Here is a 27669-nt window from a genome sequence, read left to right on the forward strand (position 1 = left end):
AAGCACTGCATACACCGAAGCATTGTAAAGAAACACATACATTCATCTGGAATATATAAGGGCTCACGCTGGGCAAACAATACTGAATCGCGATAAGCTTACTCTGAAATCTTGTTTCCATGGAGCTATTTGTAGAGATTGTAGTCCTCTAGTTATTCTCCAGAGGACAAAACTTCAATACCAATTTTCCTCCATATACTCCCACCATGATGTAGATTTGCTGCTTGCTGATTTTTTTTGTCCGATAGTGCAATACATTGTAAGTGGCATTGACAATGCGCAGTAGAGATTTACTATGCAATGTGCTTAAGGGTAATGGCCCACAGGGTGTTTTGTCACCCTCATGAAATCATCTCTAGTGTGACCAAAAACAAATTGCTATAAATACCTTTGAGTTAAAAATCATTGTCCTTGTCATGTATTGCACAAAATGCCCATGTTCCATTACTCTAATACTTAAAATAGGAGCAACATCCCCCAGCACAGTGATCAGGTAATTGTCTAGGACCGGTGATCCACCCTCCTTATTCTAGATGCAGTGGACAATAAAACATTGTCCCAATATCCTCACAAAGTTCTTTCTTAAAGGTGATGTTTTGTTTTGTTCCTTAAAGTGGACCTGTCACCCAGACTGATGGAAACCAGATTCAAATAATTTATATAGTGTAAGTAAAGTTAATTTTGCTTGACTAATGTGATAAAATAAGATTTTGAATATTTTTTTTGGGTGATGGGTCCCCTTTAACAAGCATTGGATCATTGAAATAACATGCATTGGAATGAAGCATTTGTTAGAGGTCCAGCATGGTAAACATTTTGATATGAAGGAGGCATCAAATGCATGTGACATTTGTTTTCCTTTTGTGCTTTCTAGGAGATAGCTCATCACATGGTACAGGTGTGTGTAAAGATAGGGACCAAGAAAGATCATTTTCTTCTACTTTTGTCCAATGGCAAGAAGATGAAATACCAAGGTTTGTAAAATTATGCACTTTGCACAGGTTATGATAGAAATTCACATAATTCCAATAGCAGGGCTATTCTACTCAACTTTTCATTTGGTCTTGATTTTTACCCACCCGTTGCACCAGGGAAGGTATAAGGCATAAAAATAACGTTTTAGTGCTCTTGTTCCTTTTTTTTTTCTTTACGCACAGGTTGGGCGAAGATGCAGGTGCAGTTTAATGGTTGTCCGTAGAGCTGTTAAATAGATGCGTTTTTATATATTAAACATAAAAATAACGTACAAATATTGTCTGACAGCAGATAAAGTATATTGTCTTATCATTTGTCTCATGAAAACCCATTTGACGACTGTGTAGCATCTTGAGTTTTCCTCACATGAAACTTACTTGTACTTTACCCCTAAAGGGCTTTTGACAACTTTATAAAAACCCCTGTCTGTAAAGTCACCATAACTCATTACTCTATGTAAGATGTTGCAGGATGGATCCCCTTGATAAGGGGGCGAGAAGAGCATTTGGCAGTTTGCACTTTCATGCCTAGGTGTCCCCACTATTTTTGATCACCGTTACTCTTAGCCAATTGCCAAAAGTAAATTTAAAAATAATTAGCAATTGTGTGTGTAACCAGATTAGAAACATCTACTTCATTGGCAATTGGAGCTGCCCAAGTTCAGGTATGGGCATGTTATCCAGAAAACTCCAAATTACAGAAAGGCTGTCTCCCATAGACTCTTTTTTTATTTTATCCAAATAATTAAAATTTTCAAAATGAATACTTTTCTCTGTAATCATAAAACAATACCTTGTACTTGATCCAAACTAAGATATAATTAATCCTTATTAGAAGCAAAACCAACCTATTTGGTTTATTTAATGGTTACATTATTTTCTAGTAGGTTTAAGGTACGAAGGTCCAAATTATGGAAAGATTATCCAGAAAAAACCCAGGTCCCATACATTCTGTATAATAGGTCCCATACCTGTATTGCGATTATTTTTGTTTAATTTTATACCCCTTAGTGAGACTTTTCATTCTTAAAGGAGAACTAAACCCCCCATGGTGATAAGTCCCCACTGCCCCCCTCCCTGCCTCCCCCCTGCACAGTCTTACCTCTGAATTCTGTCCCCTCTAGAAATAGTGACCACACATGCAGAGTGAGAGCAGCAGAGCTCACAGACGCCATCTTCTTGTCTTTGGTAATTGCCGCATATTGGCACATGCGCAGTTGGAGCAATCTTCCGGTTTGCGATGGAAATTGCCGAAGGAGAGGAAGAAGACACAACGATTACCGAAGAGAAGAAGATGGCACCATTGAGCTCTGCTGCGCTCACTCTGCATGTGCGGTCGCTATTTCTCGAGGGGACAGAATTCAGGGGTAAGACTGTGCAGGGGGAGGGGAGCCAGTGGGGACTTATCACCGTGGGAGGTTTAGTTCTCCTTTAACCCTCTGCATTTCACAGGATGGTACATTTCATTGTTCAGTTGTAGAGTTTTTACCAGGAATTTACTCTTTTACAGCTCTTTGATTTTGGAAGATGTGGAGCCAATAAGTACCTGTGAATTAGAAGTAGATGGCGTAGCTGCTGATATTATAAACCGACAAGAAATTGAAGGTATTTACTTTTATTTCCTTTTTTTTTTTTTGTTTCATGTCTCAGACGGAAATCTGTGGGACCTGAACAAATATCTATTCTGTGCTGAAAATCTTCTTAGTAATGATAATCCATGTGAATATTAAGCAATCTATATTTTTTTTTTTAACAATTCTTTTATTGTGCAATCATAGCCATACAGAAATACAGTTGTATAATAGCATTGCAACACAGTTTTCCTGCTCATTAACCAAATAAACAATCATTACAAACATTAACCAGCTTGATGCCATCCTTCACTTTCAGGTTATTATACACAGGTTCATTCCAACTACTTATACATAGAAAAATAATAAAATAAAATAAAAAAAAAACAAAAAACAGTGTAGTAGACAGATATGTTCATCTACTGCAGTTAGCCCAGACTCTCATCCTCCTCTGACCAAGGTGCCCAAATTTTATTGAATTTCTCCAGACAGCCCCTTCTCATATATGTGAGTTTATGCAGGGGGAGCGCATTGTTAATGAGTTGCTCCCAGCCCTGTACCGTTGGGCCCCCTCTGGATTTCCATTTCAAAACTATAGCTTTTTTTGCGTACATACATAAAGTGATCAAAAGCGTCCGCTGCGCCCTGTTGTGGGATATCTCCCCTAGCAGATTCAATAGCAACACCTTAGGATGCAGTGGCACTGGGATACCAGTTTTAACACTAATGATTTGACTGACCTCTCCCCAAAACGTCTGCATAACCGGGCAATTCCAAATCATGTGCATAAAGTTTGCTGGCGAGTTAGAACATCTGGGGCATTCATCTCTCAAATCATGGTTCATTTTATTCAGCCTGTAGGGAGTAAGATATATTCTATGCAGGTAATTCAATTGGGTCATTCTATCCCTACTGCAGATAATCCCATCCAAACTCAATTCCAGAATCTCCTCCCATTCCTCCGAAGTAAGCCCAGGGATATCCTGTTGCCATCTAGTTAGCAGTTTGGTGAGTGAGGGACTACCAACCCTGACCAGTTGGGCATAAAAGTATGAAAGAGGTTTCCTAATAGCCTCTGAGCGAATATCTAATTCTACTTTCCTGGGGGTAATATCCGGTGGGCCAGACTGAAACTGAATTGCTATAGCATGCCTCAGTTGCAAATACCTAAAGAGCATTTGATTAGGGAGAGAGAATTTCTGCTTCAAGTCCTGAAAGGAACTGAGGTTACCATCAGGCATAACGTCGGAGATGTACTTAATTCCATATCGTGCCCATAGCTGCGGGATAGTGCGGAGATGCTGGAGTCTGGGATTACACCACAGTGGGGAGAATCCCGAACAGTGCGGCTGGCATTTGGGGTAAAATTGCAAGACAGTGCGCCACACTGCAATCGGTGGAGGATGTGCTAGGTCAACATTTAATTGGGGGTACAGACGCAGAATTCTGAGAAAGGAAGTAACGCAATCGCCTTATATTGATGCAGAATTCTCGCGAGAGTTCTTGCGCGCAGCGACCTCGACGGTAGTTGTGGCTTCGCCCAGAGATAAGCTGTGGTGGCCATAGGAATGCTGCCTCGGCGTGCAGGCTGTAGTGATGGTTGTTGGGATGAAAGAGAAGGGATTAACCCGAGCTTGGTTCGCTCACCGGCATCGTGGATATGAGCTCGGCAGGCGCGTAGGGATGCTGCTTGATACGAGGGATGTCTGAGTAGGGATCGTGTGGGCGGTGCGATGTACTGTGTAGCTGAGAGTGTCTACAATTGATTAAATTTCGTGACATATGAGCGCGTTGGAATTGACTGTAGGATGCGCCACACGCAAGCTAGGGGTAGGCTGGGATCGAACGAGAGGTGAGAATATACGGAGTGCGATGTAGGTCGTAGCTGTTTGAGTATACCCGTTTAGGGACGAGGGTGTACGATTCGTGAGTGGGGTCGGACGTTAGTTGAAAGGTTAGGAGGCGTGTCGATTGTGGGACAATGAGGCTATTGCAAGTGATTACATGGATGAAGGGTAATTTCTTTTGTGTAGACCGGATGCGGTTGGTCTTCCAGTTTTTGGGCGGCAGTGTCGGCGTCTGTGTGTTCAAAGGAGGTATGATGATTGTTGTGGTTGAGCTTTCGCTGGTGTTCGTGGCTATGAGACAGGCCGTGTGGGAGCGTGGAAGCACAGGAGGAGATGGTTTGAGGTGGGAGAGTTGGGGATATGTGATGATCCGGCGGTTTGAATTGTTGTGGGTGTGTAGTGGTGGGGATGTCTTGCCAGGGGCCCTGACCTTGGGGGATGGGTTTGAGGATATAGTGTGGAGGAGCGTGGCCGTTTGAGGCATTTTGTGTGCCTGCATATTCTTCTTATAAGGTGAGTGGATCTTGTTGAAAGAAGTTGGCTACCAGAGCTGCAGAGTGCCAAGGCTAACCTGGGTGGAGCATTGTTCCAAAATAGAGACAACATCATACTCTTAGTTTGGTAAAAAATAGCTTTGTGTAATGCCAATCGGGGCCTGTCGAAATACATATGTGAGTTTTGGAAGGATTATCATCTTAAACAAGTTAATTCTACCTAGTAGGGTAAGGGGGAGATGCACCAGCCTCCCTCCTTTCCAGTATATATTTGAGGATGGGTTGTACGTTCAACTCAGCATATTTCTGGAGATCCGAATGTACCCATATGCCCAAGTATTTAAAGGTTTCCGCCACTGAAGACATGGACAATGCTGAGGTAGGTTCGGCGGGAGGGGGTCAATGGGGAAAAAGCACTGATTTAGACCAGTTATCTTCAGCCCTGAATACCTTGTGTGTGAGTTTATTAATGGCCAGGCGCCCATTGAGAGGCATAATTCGGATTAGGAAGATAAAGGAGAGTGTCATCTGCATACATGGAGATAATTTCCCTACACGAACCCAGGTGTAACCCCTGCACCTCCTGCGAAAGTTTAATGCGACAGGCCATTGGTTCCATGGCAAGAGCAAACAGAAGAGGGGACAGGGGGCAACCTTGTCTAGTGCCCCTTCCAATTGCCAAGGCCTTTGACACTTTTGGTGTTGCGTTCTAATTTTGCCCACCGGGAAGTGGTAAAGTGCCTGCACCCATTTGATGTATTTCTTATGGGCACACCCACCCTCCTCATTGTGGCCCATAAATAGTGCCATTCCACCGAATCAAACGCCTTCCTCATTATCCAATGACGCCACCACCCTCTCACCCTCAGTCGGGTATCATGTACAACTGAAATATTAGTAAACAGCCGTCGGATATTAATATCAGTAGTGCGTCCGGCAATGAAGCCCGTTTGATCCGGTGAAATAACCTTGGCCAGGTGTGGTGCCAATCTATTCCCAAGCACCTTTGCCAGTATCTTGGCATCCACATTAATAAGCGATATTGGTCCTATACGAGGAGCATTCTAGGGGTCCTTGCCTGGTTTAGAAATCAAGTATAATGAGCGTTTCCCCTCATAGACTCCGGGAGGGTGCCCCTACCCTGACATCATTATACAAATTAACCAACAGAGGGGCTATCTTTTTAACATTTTGCTTATACCACTCAATGGGGAGGCCATCTAAACCTGGAGTTTTACCCCCCGGGAAGGCTCCAATCGCCACCTCCACCTCCTCTTGTGTAATTGGCTCGGCTAGCTGTGCTATTGTACCTACATCAAATACCGGAATGTCCGTGTCAAACAAGTATTGATCTACCTCCTCATTCGTTACTGTCATCTTGGAAGTATAGAGATCTGCGTAATAGCTCATAAACCTATCATTGATACCCTCTGGAGTGGAATCAATATCCCCAGTGGAAACTTTAATCGCTGGTATAGCCATTGAACCACCCGCTTCTTTGGACAATAGAGCCAGTAACTTTCCATTTTTATCTCCAAACTCAAAAATATTGGACCTCTGATAAAGGATATGCTTTTTTGTAAGCTCCACCTGGGCCAACTGTAGCGCCCTCTGTTTGTCCTGCCATAATTTTTGAGTTTGGTCAGTTGGTTGTGCCACATATCTAATTTCAGCTTCCTGCACCTCCGCAGATTTTTGCACCAGATCTCTTTGATAGCTATCTGTCAGCGCCTTAATATTACTTACAAACTCCCCCCTAATAAAAGCTTTAAAGGCATCCCATGTTATTTGTGGGGAGACTTCTTCCTTGTTTAGTGCCAGGAAATTTTCTATGCTAGTATGAATGGATTCCTGAAGCTGGTCATGCTTAGCCCAGTAAGGACTCAATCTCCAAATCCGATCAGCTGGTGATTGCGAGGCCGACATGGTGAGCAGAATGGGGGAATGATCAGATATGCCTCGCGTAAGTATTTCTACCTTTTGAACCCATTTATTAAACTCCGGGCAACCTACCGCCAAGTCAATTCTAGACATATTATTGGAACCAGGAGAGTAACATGTGAACTGCCGCACCCCCGGGTTACGCACCCGCCATAAGTCTACCAGTTGAAAAGTGTTCAGCCATCTATTTAAAATTGCCGAGGATACTCTGGGGGGGTGAAGTTTATCTAAATCCGCCTGAGCTACCGCATTAAAGTCACCCATGAAGAGTAGCGGAGTCACTGCAATGGTTAGTAGTTTGTTGGTCAGTTCCTGCAAAAAACCATCAGATAGTGGGGGGGTGCATACACATTAATCAGAGTTATTTTCTTTCCCAACAAAGTGCCTTGCACTATTATAAACCTTCCAAGTCTATCCGAAATAATCGTTTCCGCTACAAAGGGGCACGATCTACATATCAGAACAGAGACCCCCCTAGAATAGCTGGAATACACTGAATGATACATCGTAGCTATCCAAGGCTTTTTCATGGACAGCGTCTTCCCGCCCACCAAATGAGTCTCCTGTAAGAATATCAATTGGGGTCTATGCCTACGTATAAAATCAAAGACTAATCTTCTTTTTATGGCGTCCCCCATACCCCTCACATTCCACGATAAGATGTTAACCGATGCCATGTTTCTCAAGTTTCCTAACTGATATCTTACTAGATATCATGGGCAGTTGTCTGCCAAACCACAGTAGTAGAACCTTACACAATCTTCCGTTACATGTGACATCAAGCAACAAAACATTCATAACCAAAAACCCTTTTCCCCACCCCCACCCCACCCACTTCATAAACATATTACAAGTGAGTTTACTGCCCATAACTGAAACAAGCCTTAACTTTGTCGTGGGGTTAGTACCCGCACAGAGTCCAGTCCAGGAGGTGCCCACCGACAGTCCACACCGGTGCCCTCCAACCTGGGGCAAGATAGATATACTGAAAATGTGTCCCATTAGGCAGTAATATAAAGACCATTACCTGTCCTGCGAGAAGTCCCAGATGTAACCAAGCAGAAAATTAGATAAGCGAATGTGTCCACCAAACCCAGGACAATAAAGAAAAAGGAGAGCTGGAGCCACAATGCCAACCGCAATCGCCCATACACTAGGTATGGCCCCACCATATTCCAAGCTGCATGAAAATCCTCATCAATCTCTGCGCGGGGAGTCGCGTGGTCTCTCCTCCATCCATTGTATGACCTCCTCCGGCTTGGTGAAGAAATAGGCTTTACCACTGAGATTGACCCTCAGTCTCGCCGGGAACAACATGGCATACGGTAGCTGTTTCTGCCTCAGGAGCCGCTTTGCCTCTGTGAACCGTGCTCTCTGTTTTCTCACCTCTGTAGAGAAGTCGGGGTATAAGGAGATTCTTTGATTTTCATAAAGAATCTCTCCTGCCTGTCTAGCCGCTGCCAGAGCCGCATCCCTGTCCCTATAGTTTAGCAAACGTGCTATTAGGGGTCGCGGGGGGGGCACCTGGCGGAGGTGGCTTCCCTGGAACTCTATGAGCTCTCTCCACTGTAAAAGCCGATGAGAATGACGATTGGCCAAAGGTGCTAGTAAGCCACTGTTCAATGAATCTTTCAGTTGCAGCTCCTTCTGCCCTCTCAGGTAGCCCCAGGATCCTGATGTTATTCCTTCGGAGCCTATTCTCCAAATCATCCGCCTTAGCCTCCAATAAAGCAATATGCGATTCTGCAGCAGTTAGGCCGCCTGGAATGGGGCGAGTAAGGTCTTCCAGATCACTGATCCTCCTCTCAGCTTCCCCCGTTCTCTCCCTTAGCTTTTGGGTGTCATGTTTCAAAATCGCAAAGTCAGTTTTAAGCTCATCAATCTTCCCCATGAGCACAATGTGATTAGAAGTAATTGCACACAGAACCTCATTTAACGTGGGTTCTATGGGCTCAGGGCTCAGTGAGGCCTGGGGTAGTGGATCAGGCGCTGCAGCCTTCCCTGGAGTTTCAAACCGCTGGGAATCAGTGCCCTGTGGACAGCTAGTCTCACCTTTAGCAGGCCGTTGAGCCTGTGGGTCCCTTACAAACTGCGCGAGCCTTTGTGCAGCCGCATCCCGTGCGCCCAGTGTGTGTTCAGGCGTCATGCTGCGTGCAGACGGATCGGCGCCATTTTGATTTGCCATGGTGCGCCTCGAAGATTTTGCTTGTGCCGCGCTTTTGCTCCGACCTCTCCGCACCATCAGGAGTAGCTGCCACCCTGGTAAGGTACTTGCCTCTTGGGAGGATTACAATTTTCACCGGGTATCAACAGGATAAAAGCAGTATTTTTGCACCCCAGGTCGGAGCTCACACGGCACACGTCCTAGCCTTTCCCCATGCAGGCCACGCCCCCCAAGCAATCTATATTTAGCTTATATGAATATTTATACACTTCTGTAGGTTATTTTAATTATGATAATATAAGTATACCTGGCTGTTTAATTTCTGGGGTACCCTCAATCCACTACTTTTTTTCGATGGTGTGGGGTGCATACAATTACAGGACCATTTCAATTACCTTTTTTTTTTTTGTCAATGCATGTAAGAACACAGATATAAGCAGTATATTGAGGTAAAGTACACTTCTTAGATACATTAATATGATATTTTTTTCTTGTAAATATTTTGCAAAATATGAGACAAGGCAATATTTTACTGCTGCTTGTAGCTGGTAAAATATACTATTTATTGTTCCTTGTTAGAGAGAAGCAATAAAATCTATTGTATAGTCATTGTATAGTCATTAAGCTAACTTGACTTCAACCAATCAGATATTTGCTTCCATTTCATTACAACTTAGTAAGCTTGTTGCCTGCTATGTGGCAAGGCTCACCTATCAATATGCTTTATGTAAGGAGACTTTAATTCATATTAGAGCTATCTCTTTACAGTATTTTTTCACAGCTAGGGGATGTGGCATGTATGCAGTTACAACCTGAGACATTTAAACTTGTGTTTTTGACTGTAATTTGTCTCTAAATGCAGCTCAGATAGGAAAGAATCCTGGACTGCAAGCAATATGGGAAGATGAAAAACAGCGCCGTAGAGAAAAGAGAGAGTCCTCACAAATAAGCCCTCCAGATTCTCAAGGTAAACTTAGACTTATGAGTTGCAAAGGTGCAAAAGATCTAATATTTTAACATTAAAGTTTTGAGCCGGCGTATGGTCTGATGTACATAAGACCTGTGCAAATAAATTTTTAGGCATGCAATTACCCTTCTCTGAATTTTTCATAGATGACTTACAAGTGTAAAAGGTAGCTCGCTTCTTAGGAGGTCCTAGATGCACTCGAGCAATTGCTTAAAGTTACACTTACATTGTCACCATCAGAGAAGGGTACTAGTCAGCAGGGGGAGTCTAGGACAGTATAGTATAGGTAGAAGCAACTGGTTCCCAGTCTTTACTTGAGATTTGAAAGGCACATTGTAAAGTTCGTATTTGGTGGAACTGTGATAGTTTGTGATGATTTTTGATAGCTGTCCCTGGTCCTGTTTCAGCTTCTAAAAATGGTGAAATGTATTATATTTAATATAAGCTTCAGCACACTGAAATAATAAAAATTCTAAATACAATCTATTAAAAATCTGTACCGTTTCTAAAGTCAAGTTTATCTTCATTATCCCTCTCTCAGCATCTTTCTCCTCATTCTGTCTTCATTCAGGAATGGATGGGGCTTCTTTTGCCTAGAAGATGTATTAGAGCTCACGCTATTAAAATAACCAGAAATCCAGTTTCTCTACATGCAGAATTTGTGCAAAAGGCAGTTATTTTGTTTGTAATGGAATCAGTTATTTGAGTGAGCTCTAATACATCTGCTAGGAAAGGGAGCCCCCCTATAAGATATGTTGGCTCATTCATCTGACACCCAACTGCTGCATGAAGACAGAATGAAGAGAAACAGATGCTGAGAGAGGAATAGTCACATTACACAGGTCAATCATCCAGTTAAACTATATTTTACTCAAAGATCCTTAGTTAAACAAAGAATCCTGACTGCTTCAGTATTTAAATGGGTGGTTCACCATTATGTTAGCTTTTAGTAAGTTATAGAATGGTTAATTTTAAACAACTTTTCAATCTGCCTTAATTTTACATTTTTTTGTACTTTTTAAATTATTTGCCTCCTTCTGTCTCTTTCCAGCTTTCAAATAGGGGTCATTCCCCCATCTAAAAACAAATTCTCTGTAAGCCTGCACATGTATTGTTATTGCTACTTTATATGAATCATATTTCTATCAAGGCCCTCTCCTATTCATATTCCAGTGTCTTATTCAAATCGCCATGGTTGCTAGGGTGATTTGGACCATAGCAACCACTTTGCTGGGCTTGAAACTGGAAAGTTCCTGAATAAAAATCTAAATAACTCAAAGAACAAATTGCACATTGCCTCACTCTCTCTACACTATACTTGAACATAATTTAAAGGTGAACAATCCATTTAATTTCTACAAATATGCAAAGGATCTGCTACAATGGGCAACTTTTATTTTCATCAGCATTTCTATGTGGCCTGCAGGAAAAAGTCTTAAGAGTTATCCATTTAGTTACTATCAGATGTGTAATACACACAATTTTTTTTTTTATATTTAACGCTAGTATATTTTGCAGGAGTTTACAGAAATTGTCCATTAAACACATGACATTTAGCCATAGAAAATAAATGAACAAACTAGACTGTAATTCCCAAAAACGTGTATTAAAAATATATAGAAGCAAAATAAGTATGGGGCCTTGCTGAATATAGCATTTGAAGTCACAGTTTACTGCAAAATAATTCTCAAAAACTTGGATCTGTGCCATAAGTAACATACGTTTGCAAAGCTGTGCTTTGTCCTATCAATGTTGCATGTTTGCTGATCTTACATTACAGGTGGATTGTTTAGTAAATGGAGATATTTACTGTGTGAACATCCACAAATATGCACATTTGGTAAGGCCTGATGCTAAATGCCTGAAAGAGTATAATCTAAGATCTGAGCTGTACACAAATCATTTGTGTAACAGATGGTATAAAAACTATGTAAAAGTTGCATTGATTCTGGATTTTGAAAATCAGCTTTAGTTTCCTTTTAAGCCTTTGGATCATAGTATAGCTTTTTGGAAACAAAGCACATTGCATTTTTTTATGATCTGAGAACCCTTATATGGATATCTGTAAATGAAGCAACAAATCATTTGTATAAGAGAAAGTTTGATTTCATTTTATAACCTTCTAATCCTCTAACTTGCAGGAGAATGTTGTTCTGTGAATCATGCTTTCATCCATTTAAACGTATATGAGTTTTTTTCCCTAATACTTCTGTGCTTTAGCTTCTTTAATCCCTGCGATATGTGCCCTTCAGAAACTGATATATTGTTTTTGCTTGATCCAGTGATGTAGCCATTTTTTAGGGTATGGTTAACGTTCAAGAATATAAACATATTCATCTTGAGACCTGCCTTGAGGAGTTACTGAACTTCTTAATGGAAAAACTACCATGGTCCTGTTTTGGGTAAACCTGTCTTTTTGTTTTGAAGATCGTGGGTATGTTGCAATGTCAGAAAGTGAAAAAATCCTTCAGAAGAGACTTAAAGAAATCCTGAAACAAAATGACTTCTCATTGTAAGTACTCGTCTGTAAGTAAGTTAAATGGTACCGATCAATAATCATTACACAAATTAAACTTACCTAAAAGGTGTTCAATGTTGATGCTGATTGGGGGCGTGAACATTGTGGAAAGTTTTCAGACCTAATAACACTATTTTATATGTTTAATATATTTTTTTTATTTGGATCACTTTTATCCGAGAACCCATTATTCAGAAAGTATTGAATTACACGAAGGCCGTCTCCCATATAGCCCATTTTAAGCAAATAATTTTAGTTTTTAAAACTGATTCCCCTTTTCTCTGTAATAATAAAACAATCCTTGTAAAGCTATTCACAAAAATACTGATTTATGCTTGCTATATAGTGATTTTTCTCTGACCTGTTTGATCCAAACATGGACTGATGTTCAAACTGGCCTGTCATCTAACCAGTTAATTAGCAAGTTATAGTGTGTATGTGTGTGTGTGTATATATATATATATATATATATATATATATATATATATATATATATATATATATATATATATATTTATTTCAGCTTTTATGGATTCAAAACATCAAATAGACACTATACATAAAACAAATGTTAATACTTCATTATCTTGTGTACCTCATTATCTTGTCTACCATTTTGCCTGTTTTGTTTTACTTAGGACACTACCGAATTCTCTAGACTGTAGTAACTTGTCTGAGGAATTCTCTGTGGAACTTACATTGCACTCCCAGCTAGATTCACCTGATGTTCTTTGTTCACAAGCAAATATGGTGGATGTTCACAGGGACGAACCACAAAGTAAGAATGAGCATTTTTATTTTATTCACAGTGATCTGAAAACAAATTATGTTAGAGGAGTCCTCCACCCAAGAACTTGTATGTATTTATTTATTGCATGATGAAAGAAATTGTAATTCTAATTAACTTTCCAATATATTCATTATGAATTTCAGGTATTTTAAATGAATTTGTGAATATAATTGCAGTCGGAAACCGCATTTGTTTATTCCTTTCTCTTAAAACAATGTTGACTTGCAACATTGTTTCAGGAGTCAGAGCCAGGAATGGAGAAAATACATTTAAATGTAGAAATAACTTGAAAATCATCGAATTACCTATTCTTTCATATCCTGTGGCAAAAATATTTTTTTATTTGACTTCAGGCTGTCATTGCCAGCAAAGGGTTTTCAACCATGTATTAGAAATTAACATTTTATTTTCAGTTTTTTAATTTTTCCAATTACTTGTGAGCCCCTGAAATGAAGTGATTGTGTTGAAAAGGTTCTTCACATTTTTATGCAATCTTTTTGTTTAACCCACTGAATTAAAGCTGAAAGTCTGCAGTTCAACTGCATCTGAGTTGTTTCATTTAAAATTCATTGTGGTAATGTACAGAACCAAAATTCGAAAAAAAATTTGTCTCTGTCCAAATATTTATGGGCCTAACTGTATAAGTTGTGAATCGGATTCAGCTGCAAATTCATCTAGATGATCCGTATTGGAGAAATGACAGATAAGTATCAGAAGACAGCAAATGATGGTAACTATCTTGTAGTTAGTTGTAGTAATGTAATTTGTGAAGGCAAATACATTCTGAGGCTAAATTTTTTTTGGTACTGTTAGGTCCATAAATATTTGGACAGAGACAACTTTTTTCTAATTTTTTTCTGTACGTTACCAAAATGAATTTTAAATGAAACAATTCAGATGCAGTTGAACTGTTAATTCAGTGGGTTGAACAGAAAGTTTGCACAAAAATGCGAGGAACTAAAGCATTTTGGGTCTGAGTTGTTTTATGTAAAATTCGTGGTAATGTACAGAACCAAAATTAGAAAAGAGTTCTCTGTCCAAATATTTATGGACCTAACTGTGTATATAGTGAAAACATTTTTCACAAATTTTATTCTCTACAAATGCAAACACATTTTGGGGACACTGTGCCACTGTCTACCCTTGGCCATTGATGGGAGTCTCCTAGTTAGCCAGTCAGAAAGTTCCATGGTAAGACTGGTGACATAACTAAACTGGTGTAAAAGTGAAACACATTATTTCCTAACTAAAATTATAATTACAGCAAGCTTTCTCAGAACAAGTTAATTTTCCAAGCTTTGGAAATTACCTTTATAGAAACTGAGTTTCTTCTCAGGTTTGCATCAATTCTCACAATGTGGGCAATGGCAGATGTATGCCATGGCCTTTACTTATACAGACAAAGGGAAGAGAATACTGGAGTAAATTGCCAGGTTTTACTTTAACCTAAGAAAAGTGTCTACAATAGATTTTGGTGGTGAAAAGCTGAAGTGTGCATTTTCCTGTCAAAATCCACCCTGTGTGTGCACTGACAGACTGAACCCATGCCTTTCAGACAGAGGAGGTGAAGAATGAAGCAGTCCATTCACATGTATACTCTAGCTGCGGAAAAGATCCATATATGTTAAGCCTTACGTCACACCTGGTATAGCATTGATAATGACTTATTTTTAGGTTAAAGTTACACCTTGTATTTTAAGACAGTTTCTCTGTCTGCAGAAGTAACCGCAATGGCATGTGCATGTCATTGCACACATTTTAAAGATTTCCATCCAAATATCAGTTTCTGAGCTGTTGCAGTATACTACATTAGTTAATACATTTCTCAGCAGCATTTGTGGAACATTAGCAACTATTGTACCAATTATAACAGCTGCCTTTAATGAAACTCAAAGATTCTGCTCAGCAGAGCCAAAGAAGGGGAATGTATCAACTAATGTATGTTCTAGAACAGTTTACAGAGTCAGTGACCCCACATCACAAAGCTGCTTCAGAATGACAAAAGTAGGTGAAAACTGAACTTTAAACGGCAATATCACAAATAGAAAATATAAATACATTGGAATTTACTTCTGGTGAACTAAAAGAAAACAACTAAATTGAAAAAAGTGTCGGAAGGAACACAACCCCTTTAAAGGTTTAATTATCCTTTAATAATTTTCTTTTTTTATTCTTTGTCTGATGTCAAGATAGGGCTGAGTCAAAAAATATTTTAATGTGGTTTTAAAACTAATCTCATGTTGTGATCACTACATAAGGCACAACATATTATCATTTTGTACATAAAGTTTGCTAAGGGGACTTTGATTTCCAGATATAGAAATTACAGTGTTCTCCCCAGGCTTTTTGGGCCAGGCACATTGCCCAACAATCATTCCCTGCCTCTTGTTCTCACTTTGTCCCCACATTGCGCACCAAATTGAATTTTTCATACATAAGCCAGTAGGACTGTTTGCTGTATTTGCTGCAGCTCATGTCCTATTGGCTTTTGTAAAAACTATTATTTAAGTGGGAAAGATTGTGGGGGCATATATTTATTTATTTCACCACCACCTGACTCAATTTTTTCCCATCTGACATTTTCTGGGTAGAAAACAGACTTATTCTACAAACTAGAACATTGCAAAATGCACAATCCCCTTTTATCTATGCATGCATCTTTGTTAGCTATTATTGTAAAATAGGATCTTAAGCAAATTCTCTCTTCACACTGTATCAGGGAACAAAGGATGTGTTGGTGAAGAGCAAGAGGACGCTGTCATTGATGAGGAAGCCATTTTAAACGTCATGGAAACCAGTCAAATTTTCCAGTCACAGAGACTGAGTCAGTCTCCTGTTTTCTGTAAGTATTTATATCTTTGTCAAGTAAGTGTATGTACCATGACACTGTATAATGAATGGTTTGCTCATATTTTTTACCTATTTTTTTTTTTTTTTAAAAATGTGACCTTTTTTTTTTATTTTTTATGTAAAGCTGTTTTCTTTCCATATATTTTATTCCATAATTCAGAGCAATATGCTTAATATCTACTGAAATTGGGGGAAAAAAATGTATTTGATCCCACAGGAATCCAGAAGTTGGTGCATAACACTGAAACTGTGAGGTTTTTTTTTTTTTTGTGCTACTAGGTTACTAGTTACTGGTTTAATTTATTTGATTTCTAGATTTTGGAGCAGATGGTGGGATGAAAGGGCAGATGCCATTTTTGTTGTTGGCAACCGAGTTTCAGCTTTTGGAGAGGGCCAGATAAGGGGTCAACACCTGAGCGTGTGTGTATCTATCTGTCATTCTGTCTGTCTGTCTATCTATCTGTCTGAGTGTGTGTGTACTCACATAGGAGCATAGTCTCTGTTTACATGTTTGTGTTTTAATAAACACAGATCTACAGTCATATGTAGATGACTAATTCTAATTCTTGCAGTTTTGTTTATCATTGGCTGGTAGCAACTTCCTTTTAATATATGACAAATATATCAAATCATCCCATATATTTTCCATTACATTCAAGTCGGGGGGCAGTTCAGAATATTGTACTTCTACCTCTGCATAAATGCCTTTGTAGATTTCGAAGTGTGTTTAGGGTCATCGTCTTGTTGAATTATCCAATATCTGCGTAACTTCAATTTTGTGACTAATGCTTGAACATTATCCTGAAGAATTTCGACCCTTGACTTTAACAAGGGCTCTAGTCCCTAAACTAGCCCCACAGCATGATGGAACCTCCACCAAATTTGACAATAGGTAGCAGGTGTTTTTCTTGGAATACAGTGTTCTTCTTCCACTATGCAAATCACTTTTTGTTATGTCCAAATCAAAATTTTTGTCTCATCAGTTCAAAGCACTTTGTTCCAAAATGACTGTGGCTTGTCTAAATGAGCTTTTGCATACAACAAGTGACTCTGTGTGTGTTTGCGCGAGTGCAGAAAGGGCTTCTTTCTCATCACCCTGCCATCCAAATGTTGTGTTTTGTTTTTTTTTTGCAAATTGCGCTGTTCTTGCAGGTCTTTGGAGGTGATCTTTGGGTTGTCTGTAACCATTCTCACAATCCTCCGCATATGCCTCTTGCTGTCCCATGTACTGTAAGCACAGTTATGTAGGGACGACAAGTGGTCTGGTAGTAGATCCTTAGAGGCTTGCCAATGCCCAGCTCCTCCACCTTGATCACTAACAATCCACCATGGAATCAAAAGATGCTAATTTAAGGATAATATCCGTAAAATATTTGTAGAGATACTTTGAGCTGTATTTTACCTAAAGAAGGTTTATTGGTAAGTTCCAAGTCAATTAAATGTGTAGAACAACCAGGATTTATTCTTTATTGTTATAGAATAAATACATTGTTAAGAAATCATAATTTTTTAAAAATGCTCTTTTATTAGTGGACGACAACCAAGATCAAGCCATGGTTAAATTGTTAGCTGGTCTTGAAGAGGATGAGTACCAGATGGACATGTCCAGACGGTTATCACAGCACTCTTTATCTGCAAGATACAACAGTATGCAGAATAGTGATGATGAAGAGAATGAGCCACAGGTGGAAAAGGAGGAAATGGAGCTCAGCATATTAATGTCTCAGAGATGGGACAACAACACTGAAGAACATAATACCAAAAGAAAGTAAGTTTTTAATGCATAATGCCAAATAACTTATTTTGCCCACTTAAATTCCACGACAGAAAGTCTTGTATAAATAGAAATCCTAAATTTCTGAGTGGTGTCATGGCTGCTACTTAAAGTTTTTTTTCCCCTACGCTTTGATTGCCTGCAAGTGAGGTTTCTGAATGGTACATAGCATGGAGAATGGAATTAAAGCATCTTACCTGTGTTACACACAGGAAGATACAGTAAGTGGCTGGAAGCCACTTTAAGCAGGTAAAAATGCTTTGTGTTTGTTCTATGCCAAGCACAGTTTGTTACTGTACCTCTAAGTGATACCAAGTCACTGCAAATTGACCTAAACACATTAGACTTTTCCCAGTTGCTGAATATTCTGGTGTGCACATAGTATGACAAAAATATATAACTAAATGTGTGAGTAAGTTAACATCATTAACAATACTTTATCATGTATCGTCATAGTGTGTTGTACAAAATGGGTAAATGTTATGACTGTATAAATATTTAAAAGTTAATTAGATTCATGGCCAGCATTGTGACATACTCTCTATTAGATTATGCTTTTTAATGATTTGTATGCACTTTACATGATTCTATCATAACTTCTACAGTTTGTCTATTTTTGGGGATCCTGATGTTGTCTGGTTTTCGAAGCACATTTAGACAGCTTTATGACAGCTTTGTGGTAGGAACTGTAACCTACAACAGGCTAAATGTCATAAATGTGTTATAAATTATGTAGGCCAATTATGCCAAATTTTTATACTTCTATAAGTCTGAACAGAAAAGGCCATTCCTGCTTTAGACAGTATTAGAAATTAGAAAAAGGAAATATTGTGGTATTAGAAAACCATGGTTTTAACTAGTTTTTATGAATATCTTTGCACTTAACCTAATACATTTTTTTTTCTGCCTTTTTTAGTTTTAAGAGTATCGAAGAAAGCTCTTCTGAAGATGACTCCACAGATGATGAAATGGAATGGAGTAGAAACCGGCTGCTTTTAGCTGATCTTTCTATACCTCAGTTAGATGGCACAGCAGATGAAAACAGTGGTAAATAAAAAATGCATTGGTAGTTTCTGGAAAATTAAGACAATAAATCATTTATAATCATATATTATTTAGTGGCGACATGCGTGTTAGATAAAGCAACACCAAAATGATGTCATCTAATTTGTAAATATATTTAACTTGTCTTCTTTGTGTTTTATTGTTTTTTTGTTAATGTTCACTTTTATTTTAGTGTTTCTACCTAAGTGTTGTTCTGTATCCACCTGGTTTAATCAGTTGTTCAAACTTGGTAACCTTCTTAAGCAAGTTTAAATTGTAATTAAAAATTTTCTTCCCCCCTCCAGATAACCCTCTGAATAAGGAAAGCACCCTTACCCATTCTTCCGTTATTGCAAAAAGCAAGTTATCTCTAAAGAATTCAATCTTTCACAAAGATGCTGCTTCCTTCGAACCACAGTCTTCTGCTAAAACAGCCTTTCAGTGTCAACACACAAGTGCCCTTTCGTCTCATATTCTGAAAAAAGAAGGTCTGATAGAAGAGCTTCCACAGCCAGCTGAAGAAAAGGGACCTGAACTTTCTGTCCATTCTTTCACAAATGATAGCACTTGCAATATGAAATACCCATCATCTTTTAATAATTCTACATGTCCAGAAGTTCTACATGAAGAAGCAAGCAAGAATGATATTGCTCCAGTTCCAGCAATTGACAAGACAGCATTTGAAGATGGCATCCCATTAGTGAATAGACATTTGCAATGCAGAAAATTCACAAGTATTAGAAAGACCGATAAGGACATATCTTTTTTAAAAATAACTCGCCAACTTAGCGAAGGCATATTGGATCGGAATCCTAGAAATCTCACAGAGCTTAGTAATCATAAAATGAAAAGGTCTGCAGACGTCGGTGATAAATGCTGCAGTTCTACTCCAAACAAAATTTTTTCTGGAACTATTAATGAAAGCAGTGACTTGACACCTCCTGCTGATGTTAGCAGAGTCATGCTGCACACTGCAGATAATGCCATAAATGATGTAAGCCCAAATAAGCGTAAGGCTAGATCTGAAGAGCTTCAACAACATGCAACAGACATGACCAGTGGTAATCAGCAGGCAACACATTATAAGTTTTTTCCAAGTGTTGTCCTTTCAAACTGTTTAAACCGTCCCCAAAAACTTGCCCCAGTAACTTATAAGGTTCAGCAATGTAAAAAACAGTCAAGATTGAAACTGGTTAAAAAAAAAGTTGTCGAAAATGAGCACACCAGTGCTACTGCAAAAGATATTGAGGACCTTTTAGGTTATGAAGGGTCTGTAGAATACCGTGAAAATACAAATCTTCAAAAACAGAGTATAGTTACAGGTATAGATACAATACCAAGCCCTTCATACCAGGATATTGTAGATCCTATAAACACAGTTGGAAAGGACAGCAGTTATGCCCCTGGCAATGCATGTAGTAAAAGTCCTCCTGATGTTGACAGAGTACCATCATGCGATATGGCAGTAATGATGGATGACGGTGCATTTCAAAGTAATGCTTGTGAACTGAACGCTTTTACTTGTCAGTTTGAGGTAGGGGCTACAGATTCAGAACCATCCTTGGAAATCTGTGGAAATAAATACACTTTAAGAGCAAAACGGAAAGTCAATTTTGAAAGTGAAGATGGGGAGCCAGTTAAGGGTGCAACAAACTCAAAATCAAGCCTACCTCAGCCTGAGGAAACCATGGATGATGTAGAGAGTTTTCAAAAAGTGCACAAGCGCAGAAAAGTTTCTAATAAGTTACCACCAGTAATTATCAAGTACATCATAATTAATAGATTTAAAGGGAGAAAAAACATGCAAGTGAAACTGGAAAAACTAGATCCCAGTGAGGAACAGGTCAAATTAACAGAGGATAAGATAAAACAATATAACAGAATGGCACCTTTAAAGGATTTCTGGCCCAAAGTGCCAGAATCTCCTGCAACCAAATACCCAATATTTCCAGTAATACCAAAGAAGAATAACAAACGAAAAACAAAGCAAAAATCTGCAAAGAAAAAAACTGGTAGACTACCTAAAACAGAAACAAAAATGTTGCAGAGGGCTGTGTCTATACGGAGAAAAAGAATACGTTCTTTTTTATCACTTCCTATGCCAACATATAATGCTGAAACAGAAGACTGTGACACAGACTACAAAGATGTAATGTCAAAACTTGGTTTTCTTGTGGAAAGATGTCCAAGCCCCATAAATATGTCTCCACCTCGTTGTTGGTCACCCACTGACCCAAGAGCTGAAGAAATTGTGTCAATTCCAGTTGCAGAAATGCCTCTTTTTAAAAGTTCACTTTTAGTAGATGGTAATAAAGAATATGGTAATTCAGTGAAAAAGCTGCAAAAGAGAGTTCAGCCAAACAAACCTAGAAAAAAGACATCAACTAGTCCTTCTGCAATTAGGAAACAGCCAAAAAAAGCCAGCCAGTCTGATATAGGCAAAGATGGGAAAAAGCAGAAAGGCAAGTCAATGTCCAAAAAAAGTGAAAAGGCTCCAAGAAAGCACATAAAAATTAAAGATAAAAAAACTAACGCTGAACCCAGAGTTTCTGAACAATCTTCTCTGTTGCATAAAGAACAAACTCCATCTGCTTTAAATGGAGTTGTGCAGTCATTTCCAGCCATCACAACAGAGTTCAGTTTATCTGGATTTTCTACAGGGCATGTGCACTCAACGCAACCTTCAAAAGATAGTACTCAGAATGATTCACCTGGGAATGTAAGTTCTTTCACAGGAACCCCAAAACCACTACATTTGCAGCAATTTTCAAGTATTCAGAAAGACTGCTCAGCAACAGCATCTGTACCATTAAGCCCAGGTATCAAAACATTTAGTATTAATGCAATGAACACTCAATTTCCTAATGCATTTCAAATAAAGGAGTGTAGCTCAACTCCAAGCAAAACCCAAAATTCATATACCCGTTCACCTCAGGTAATACAAAATGCACAGTTCACTTTAACTAGCTCACTTATGACTCGAGAAGATCCTGCAGAAGCCCAGAAAAGGCTGTTGACATCTATTGGCAAACTTCAAGATGTTCAGAATTCCCCAAGTTCTCTTGTCTCTGAAAAGCCAAAGCTTTTACCATGTTCATTTAATCATGCTGGAAATGTAGCTGATACATCTAAGCACTGTGATTCAAACACGCCAGTCATATCTTCAGAGAAAGGCCATGAAGCACTTAATTCACCAAACAGTTCTGTTCTGACAACTTTGAAAAGCACTCTTAAAACAACAGCAGTAGAACAAAAGCAAAAAGGGGATAGCATTGATGCTGCTCAATTTGCCACTCAGAGAGCGAGTCAAAATTGTTTACCAGAAATTTTCTCCTGCACAAAAGCTATTCAGAATAGTATAAAGTCTGTTTCCCCACAGAAACTTCTTGATGCACATTCTGGAATAGCTGTCCTTAAGGAATTGCTTCATAAAAAACAACAGAAGGTAGCATCAAGCAGTGAAGAGTCAACTGTTAAGCTTAAATTGAGCTTATCTAGTCCATCTGAGCCAAAGAGTGTAAGTGGAAAGTCTGCAACACATAGTAAAAAAACAAGGGCCCCAAGAAGCACAAAATCTAAGGTGGCTAAGAATGTTAAAACTGGCATGGGAAAACATATGTGTGATTCTGAGAGCAAAATCTGTACATCTGAAAGAAGCCCTGGACTTTTTTCTGAACCTAGCTTTGAAAGCTGCTACTCAATTGAAGACAGTTTGTCACCTGAGCATAACTACAACTTTGATATTAATGCTGTAGGTCAGACTGGTCTTTGTACCTTATACTCTGGGAGCCAGTTTATTCCAGCAGATCAAAATTTACCACAAAAATTTTTGAGTGATCCTTTTCCTATTCCTGTCTCGGATAATGAAGGTATAAATCATGAGTTACAACAGTCAGAGAAGAAGAAACCCTATTCCTTAGGGCATCCGCTGATAAGACCAAGTTCGCTTAGCCCAGATATGTTTGAAAAATCTGTTGACTTTAAACAAAACCCTCTCCTAAACCAGTGGAAAAATTGCTTAATTTCTCAAAATAGCCATAATACACACTCAGTCGATGGGCTTTATAACTGTCAGTCAGAAGACAAATACAGGTTAAACAGAGGCATTAGTCTAAAAGATGTTGCGTTTAACTGTGCTCACTCTGAATGGACTCAAACTGGGACTAAATGCCAAATTAAAAACACAATGTTTGATGCATCCCATCCCCCTAACTCCAATTCCTCATTTACAGGGCTTTTACCTTCACCAGAAGGTGATAGTGTTTCTGATGATTTAGAATTATATTTATCAAGACACAGTGGGGGACTAACTCCAACTCCTGACAGTTCTCCAAGATCCATTAGTTCCCCATCACAGTCCAAAAATGGAAATTCTACACCACGACCAGTGCACATATTAAAACCTCTCATGTCACCCCCAAGTCGTGAGGAAATAATGGCAACTTTGTTGGACCACGACCTTATGGAAACTATTTACCAAGAACCATTTTTTAGCAATCCTTCCGATGCGCCAGAAAAACCAAGGTGATTTTATATATCTAATACTTTTATAATAATTGTGTATTCGTTGAAGACTGTAAATTTAGCTTGATATTTTAGTTTCACCTTTATCGCCTTTATCTTAATATTGTATGTATTTCAAACGTTCGTGTATGCATATATTATATGTACTGTATTGTAATTGAGCACCAGATAGAAAAACTGAAAATTTCTGACAGCTGGAAGTGGGTCCCTACAATAATGATTTACAAATTAAGTGGGAATGGAGGCTTACATGTATGAGTGTGTAGTTCTCTTGAATAAGTTTTTATAAATAGTAACAAAAAAAAGCCAAAATAAATTGCTAATGTACATCTAGATATTAAAGTGAATCACCTATTCATTATATTGTTTTCCTTGCAGAGAGGTTGGTGGGAGAATTCTCACAATAGAAACAAAATTGCCATATAATCTTCTTGAGTTTGAAGGCGACTTTTCAGTGGAGGGACTTCGGTTCTGGAAGACTGCATTTTCAGCAATGACACAAAACCCTAGACCTGTTTCACCATCTCGGGTGAGCCGCCTGATGGCTGAAAGAAGAAAGGATAGTCTTGATTCTGAAAATGATAAAAAACTAGTGATCATGCCATGTAAAAGTGCTCCACATCCACAAAAAGTTCAAGTGTGGCTTCAAGCCAAAGAACTGTATGAGACATCTAAGATTGCATGCAAAGATAAAGAAATTCAAGAAGCAAGTGAAAGCAATGCTATTAAAACCACTTCTGTGCCTGTTGGTTGTAACAGCTTGCCTCCAAAGGAAATCCATATTTTATTGGCACAGCCAGCAAGTTCTGATGATCTACCAGAGACTGCTAATAATATAAAAATTCATCTAGCCAGTCCCCCTCCTGTACTTGACAGTGCAGAACCTCAGCTTATTAAAAGGGAATTTGATATTACCGCATCCATTCCTGCCTCAGGTGGCAGGAGTGATCAAGATGAATTGTTGGACAATTCTGTTTCACCTGATTCTCCAATTCTGACTCCTTGGCAAGATACTCTTTCTCCTGATAATACAAATCCATCAGTAGATGACAAGGATTTTAAAAGTAGAGGTATTTCCCCATCGCCACTTTTGGAGAGTGAAGCAAAAACTGAAGTGAAAAATGAATCCACAGATTTCTCTGTCTTTTCTCCTTCTCAAGTTTCGCAGGGCAAGCAGAAATCCACACACACCTGCATTCACAGTACACCTGTCGTAGAAAGAAAGCCTGAAGCAGAGTCCTCTGAAGCTCTCCTGTACAGTCCTTTGTTATCAGGTATAAAATCATGGGCAACATGAGGCAACTGTAATGTTTAATTACTTCATGGGCTTGCTCACACTTTCTCTTGCTCTAGTCTGATTACATTACTTACTGTGGCACTCCTTTGACTTCTGGTCTATTTTGAGTGCTTATTAAGGGGCTACAAATATACTGTCACTTTTTAGAACATGCATAGGATGTAACTTCGGTAAAAGTGGAAGCCTTTGATTGTAGAGACCTGTACCTATAAAATGCCTGTGTGAAACTGCCACAACCTGACTCAAGTCCTTCTTTTACCCCAGTATGTTAGTTAATTGCTAACAGCTTCTCCCACAACTGCATTCAGCTGTTGTCATGGCATCCTATCTTTGCTTTAACAAAGTAGTTATGAGAGATACATACCAGTGCGTGGCAACAGTACATGACATGTTTATTACTTTAATTTCTTGGTGTTACTGTCCCTTTAATAAAGAATGGTTTCTGCTTTTAGAGTCTCTCCTTGCATGGCCTCTACTTTTATATATTGTCTGTTGGATTGCACATGGAATGATTTGATCACCACAGTTCTCTCATATACACTAAGGGGCAGATTAAGTAAGGGTCGAATAGTAAATTTAAATTTATTTAGGTGTCAAAATTCACACATTCATATTTAAATCCCCCAATTTGTAGGTAAAATCGAATGTGAGATTTAGCCCACTTTGACCGTAGATACAGTTCTAATTCGAATAATCGCCACCTAAAACCTGACAAATTCTTTTACAAATCAATAGCAAAGGTACATTGACCCATTTGAATATATTAATAGCCTTCCTGACATTCGAGTTTTTCTTTGGAGGAAAATTCGATTTGAGTTTCATTCGTATTCAATTAGAATACAAACACATTTTTGGATTGCTCCTAATCGATTGAATTTTAGACAATCACATTTTTGAATAGGGTTGTGAGTACATTGGAATTTATTAGAGTTAAAAAAAAAATTCACATCAATTTTAAATTCGATAAATCTGCACATAAAAGAGATAAAAACCTACTGGCAGCCATTCCCCATTCAAAAGCAAATGCTTTTACTGTCTTTTTTTTTTTTTATCTGTAAAAGCACTAGCATCACTCATAGACATTTTCTTTCCCATTCAGCTGACTGAGTAGAGTCTGTCAGGAAGCAACAGATTTAGAGCTTTGCGGTTCTCGCTGAGATGACTGCCGTGATCAAAATGGCACTTGTAAAATCAACATAAGAGTAATGGCTTATGAGTCTGGAGGAACTATTTTGTTTATAAGATTTAATTGAAAGCTTTCTAGGGCATTTTTTGTTCAATTCCCTTGAGTACACAGATTCAAATAAAACAATTTGAATTGGTTCTAGTACCTTTTCACCATTAAGGGGTCTAATTATTTTTAGCTTCATAACCCCTATGCAATATTATTAATGTTGCAAATAGGGGTTATGAAGATACCCTTCAGTAAAATTTGTAAAATTGCCTTTTTAATGTATTTCAGATCTATGTATTTTTTCTAACTGAAGTGCTCTTGTTTTGTACTTTTAAACTCAGAGTAAAGGCTTTATTCTGTTAATAATATTGCATAGGGGTTATGAAGCTTAAAAATTGTAAAATTTGTAAAATTGCCTTTTTAATGTATTTCAGATCTATGTATTTTTTCTAACTGAAGTGCTCTTGTTTTGTACTTTTAAACTCTGAGTAAAGGCTTTATTCTGTTTTTCAACAAGCTGTTCTGAAAGTGCAAGGAAATTCAAAAAATTATTAAATGAAAAAGTTTTTAATACTATTAAGGATGCATCATGTTCTGAATTAAAATGAGTAGTTACAGGTATTTTAGATGGAGCCTAGACATACTTATATCTATTAAATTACTCTGTTGCATATTGCAATATTGTTTCTCTACCTATGCTGGTTTTTTTGCAGCATACCTGTAATATTTTTATTTAAAGGGATCCTGTCATTGGAAAACATGTTTTTTTTCAAAACACATCAGTTAATAGTGCTACTCCAGCAGAATTCTGCACTGAAATCCATTTCTCAAAAGAGCAAACAGATTTTTTTATATTCAATTTTGAAATCTGACATGGGGCTAGACATTTTGTCAATTTCCCAGCTGCCCCTGGTCATGTGACTTGTGCCTGCACTTTAGGAGATAAATGCTTTCTGGCAGGCTGCTGTTTTTCCTTCTCAATGTAACTGAAGGTGTCTCAGTGAGACATGGGTTTTTACTATTGAGTGTTGTTTGACTTTTGTTTGGCTGCTGGGGGGGGTGTTATCACTCCAACTTGCAGTACAGCAGTAAAGAGTGATTGAAGTTTATCTGAGCACAAGTCACATGACTTGACAATATGTCTAGCCCCATGTCAGATTTCAAAATTGAATATAAAAAAATCTGTTTGCTCTTTTGAGAAATGGATTTCAGCGCAAAATTCTGCTGGAGCAGCACTATTAACCGATTCATTTTGAAAAAAATGTTTTTTCCCATGACAGTATCCCTTTAAGATGACAGTATTTCTTTAAAATGATCCAAGTCATTTCACATTGTTTATATCAAAACGTTAACCATATCAAAGAAGACTCTAAGAACACAGTGCATAATTTATTGTTCATAAAACTTCCCATGGAGGGCAAATTAAATATTTCCCTTAAAATAGAGGAGAGACATAGGAAACCTTATATATCATTATAACAATCTGTAATCTAATTTATTTTGTATAATTAGAACCCGTATCCCAAAGATTGAGCCAGAGGAGAGGATGCAATCCAGATAAACTTCGAAGAGTACTCCTAACAACTCAGATGAAGGTACTAGTACATTTCACATAAGCAACATGTTTCCTTGTATTTGCAAAGTTTTAGTATATATAGATTGCCGATACAACTATGGAATCTATTATTTGAAATGCTTGGAACCTAGTGTTTTCCAAATAAGTTTTATTCAGTAATTTGG

The 27669-nt window shown here is 38.5% G+C and overlaps 1 protein-coding gene across 1 annotated transcript in view; it reads left to right on the forward strand.

Annotated features, from left to right (window-relative positions):
• Positions 1-27669, forward strand: part of rev3l.L (REV3 like, DNA directed polymerase zeta catalytic subunit L homeolog) — a 105794-nt gene that overhangs the window by 51463 nt on the left and 26662 nt on the right. Inside the window, 11 exon segments of the mRNA NM_001170448.1 lie at positions 875-974; positions 2485-2579; positions 9854-9958; positions 12386-12470; positions 13115-13254; positions 15986-16108; positions 17647-17884; positions 18807-18937; positions 19240-23458; positions 23837-24732; positions 27442-27524. Coding sequence (NP_001163919.1) covers positions 875-974; positions 2485-2579; positions 9854-9958; positions 12386-12470; positions 13115-13254; positions 15986-16108; positions 17647-17884; positions 18807-18937; positions 19240-23458; positions 23837-24732; positions 27442-27524 — 6215 coding nt within the window.

Source organism: Xenopus laevis, chromosome 5L (genome assembly GCF_017654675.1).
Source record: "Xenopus laevis strain J_2021 chromosome 5L, Xenopus_laevis_v10.1, whole genome shotgun sequence".
Taxonomy (NCBI): Eukaryota; Metazoa; Chordata; class Amphibia; order Anura; family Pipidae; genus Xenopus; species Xenopus laevis.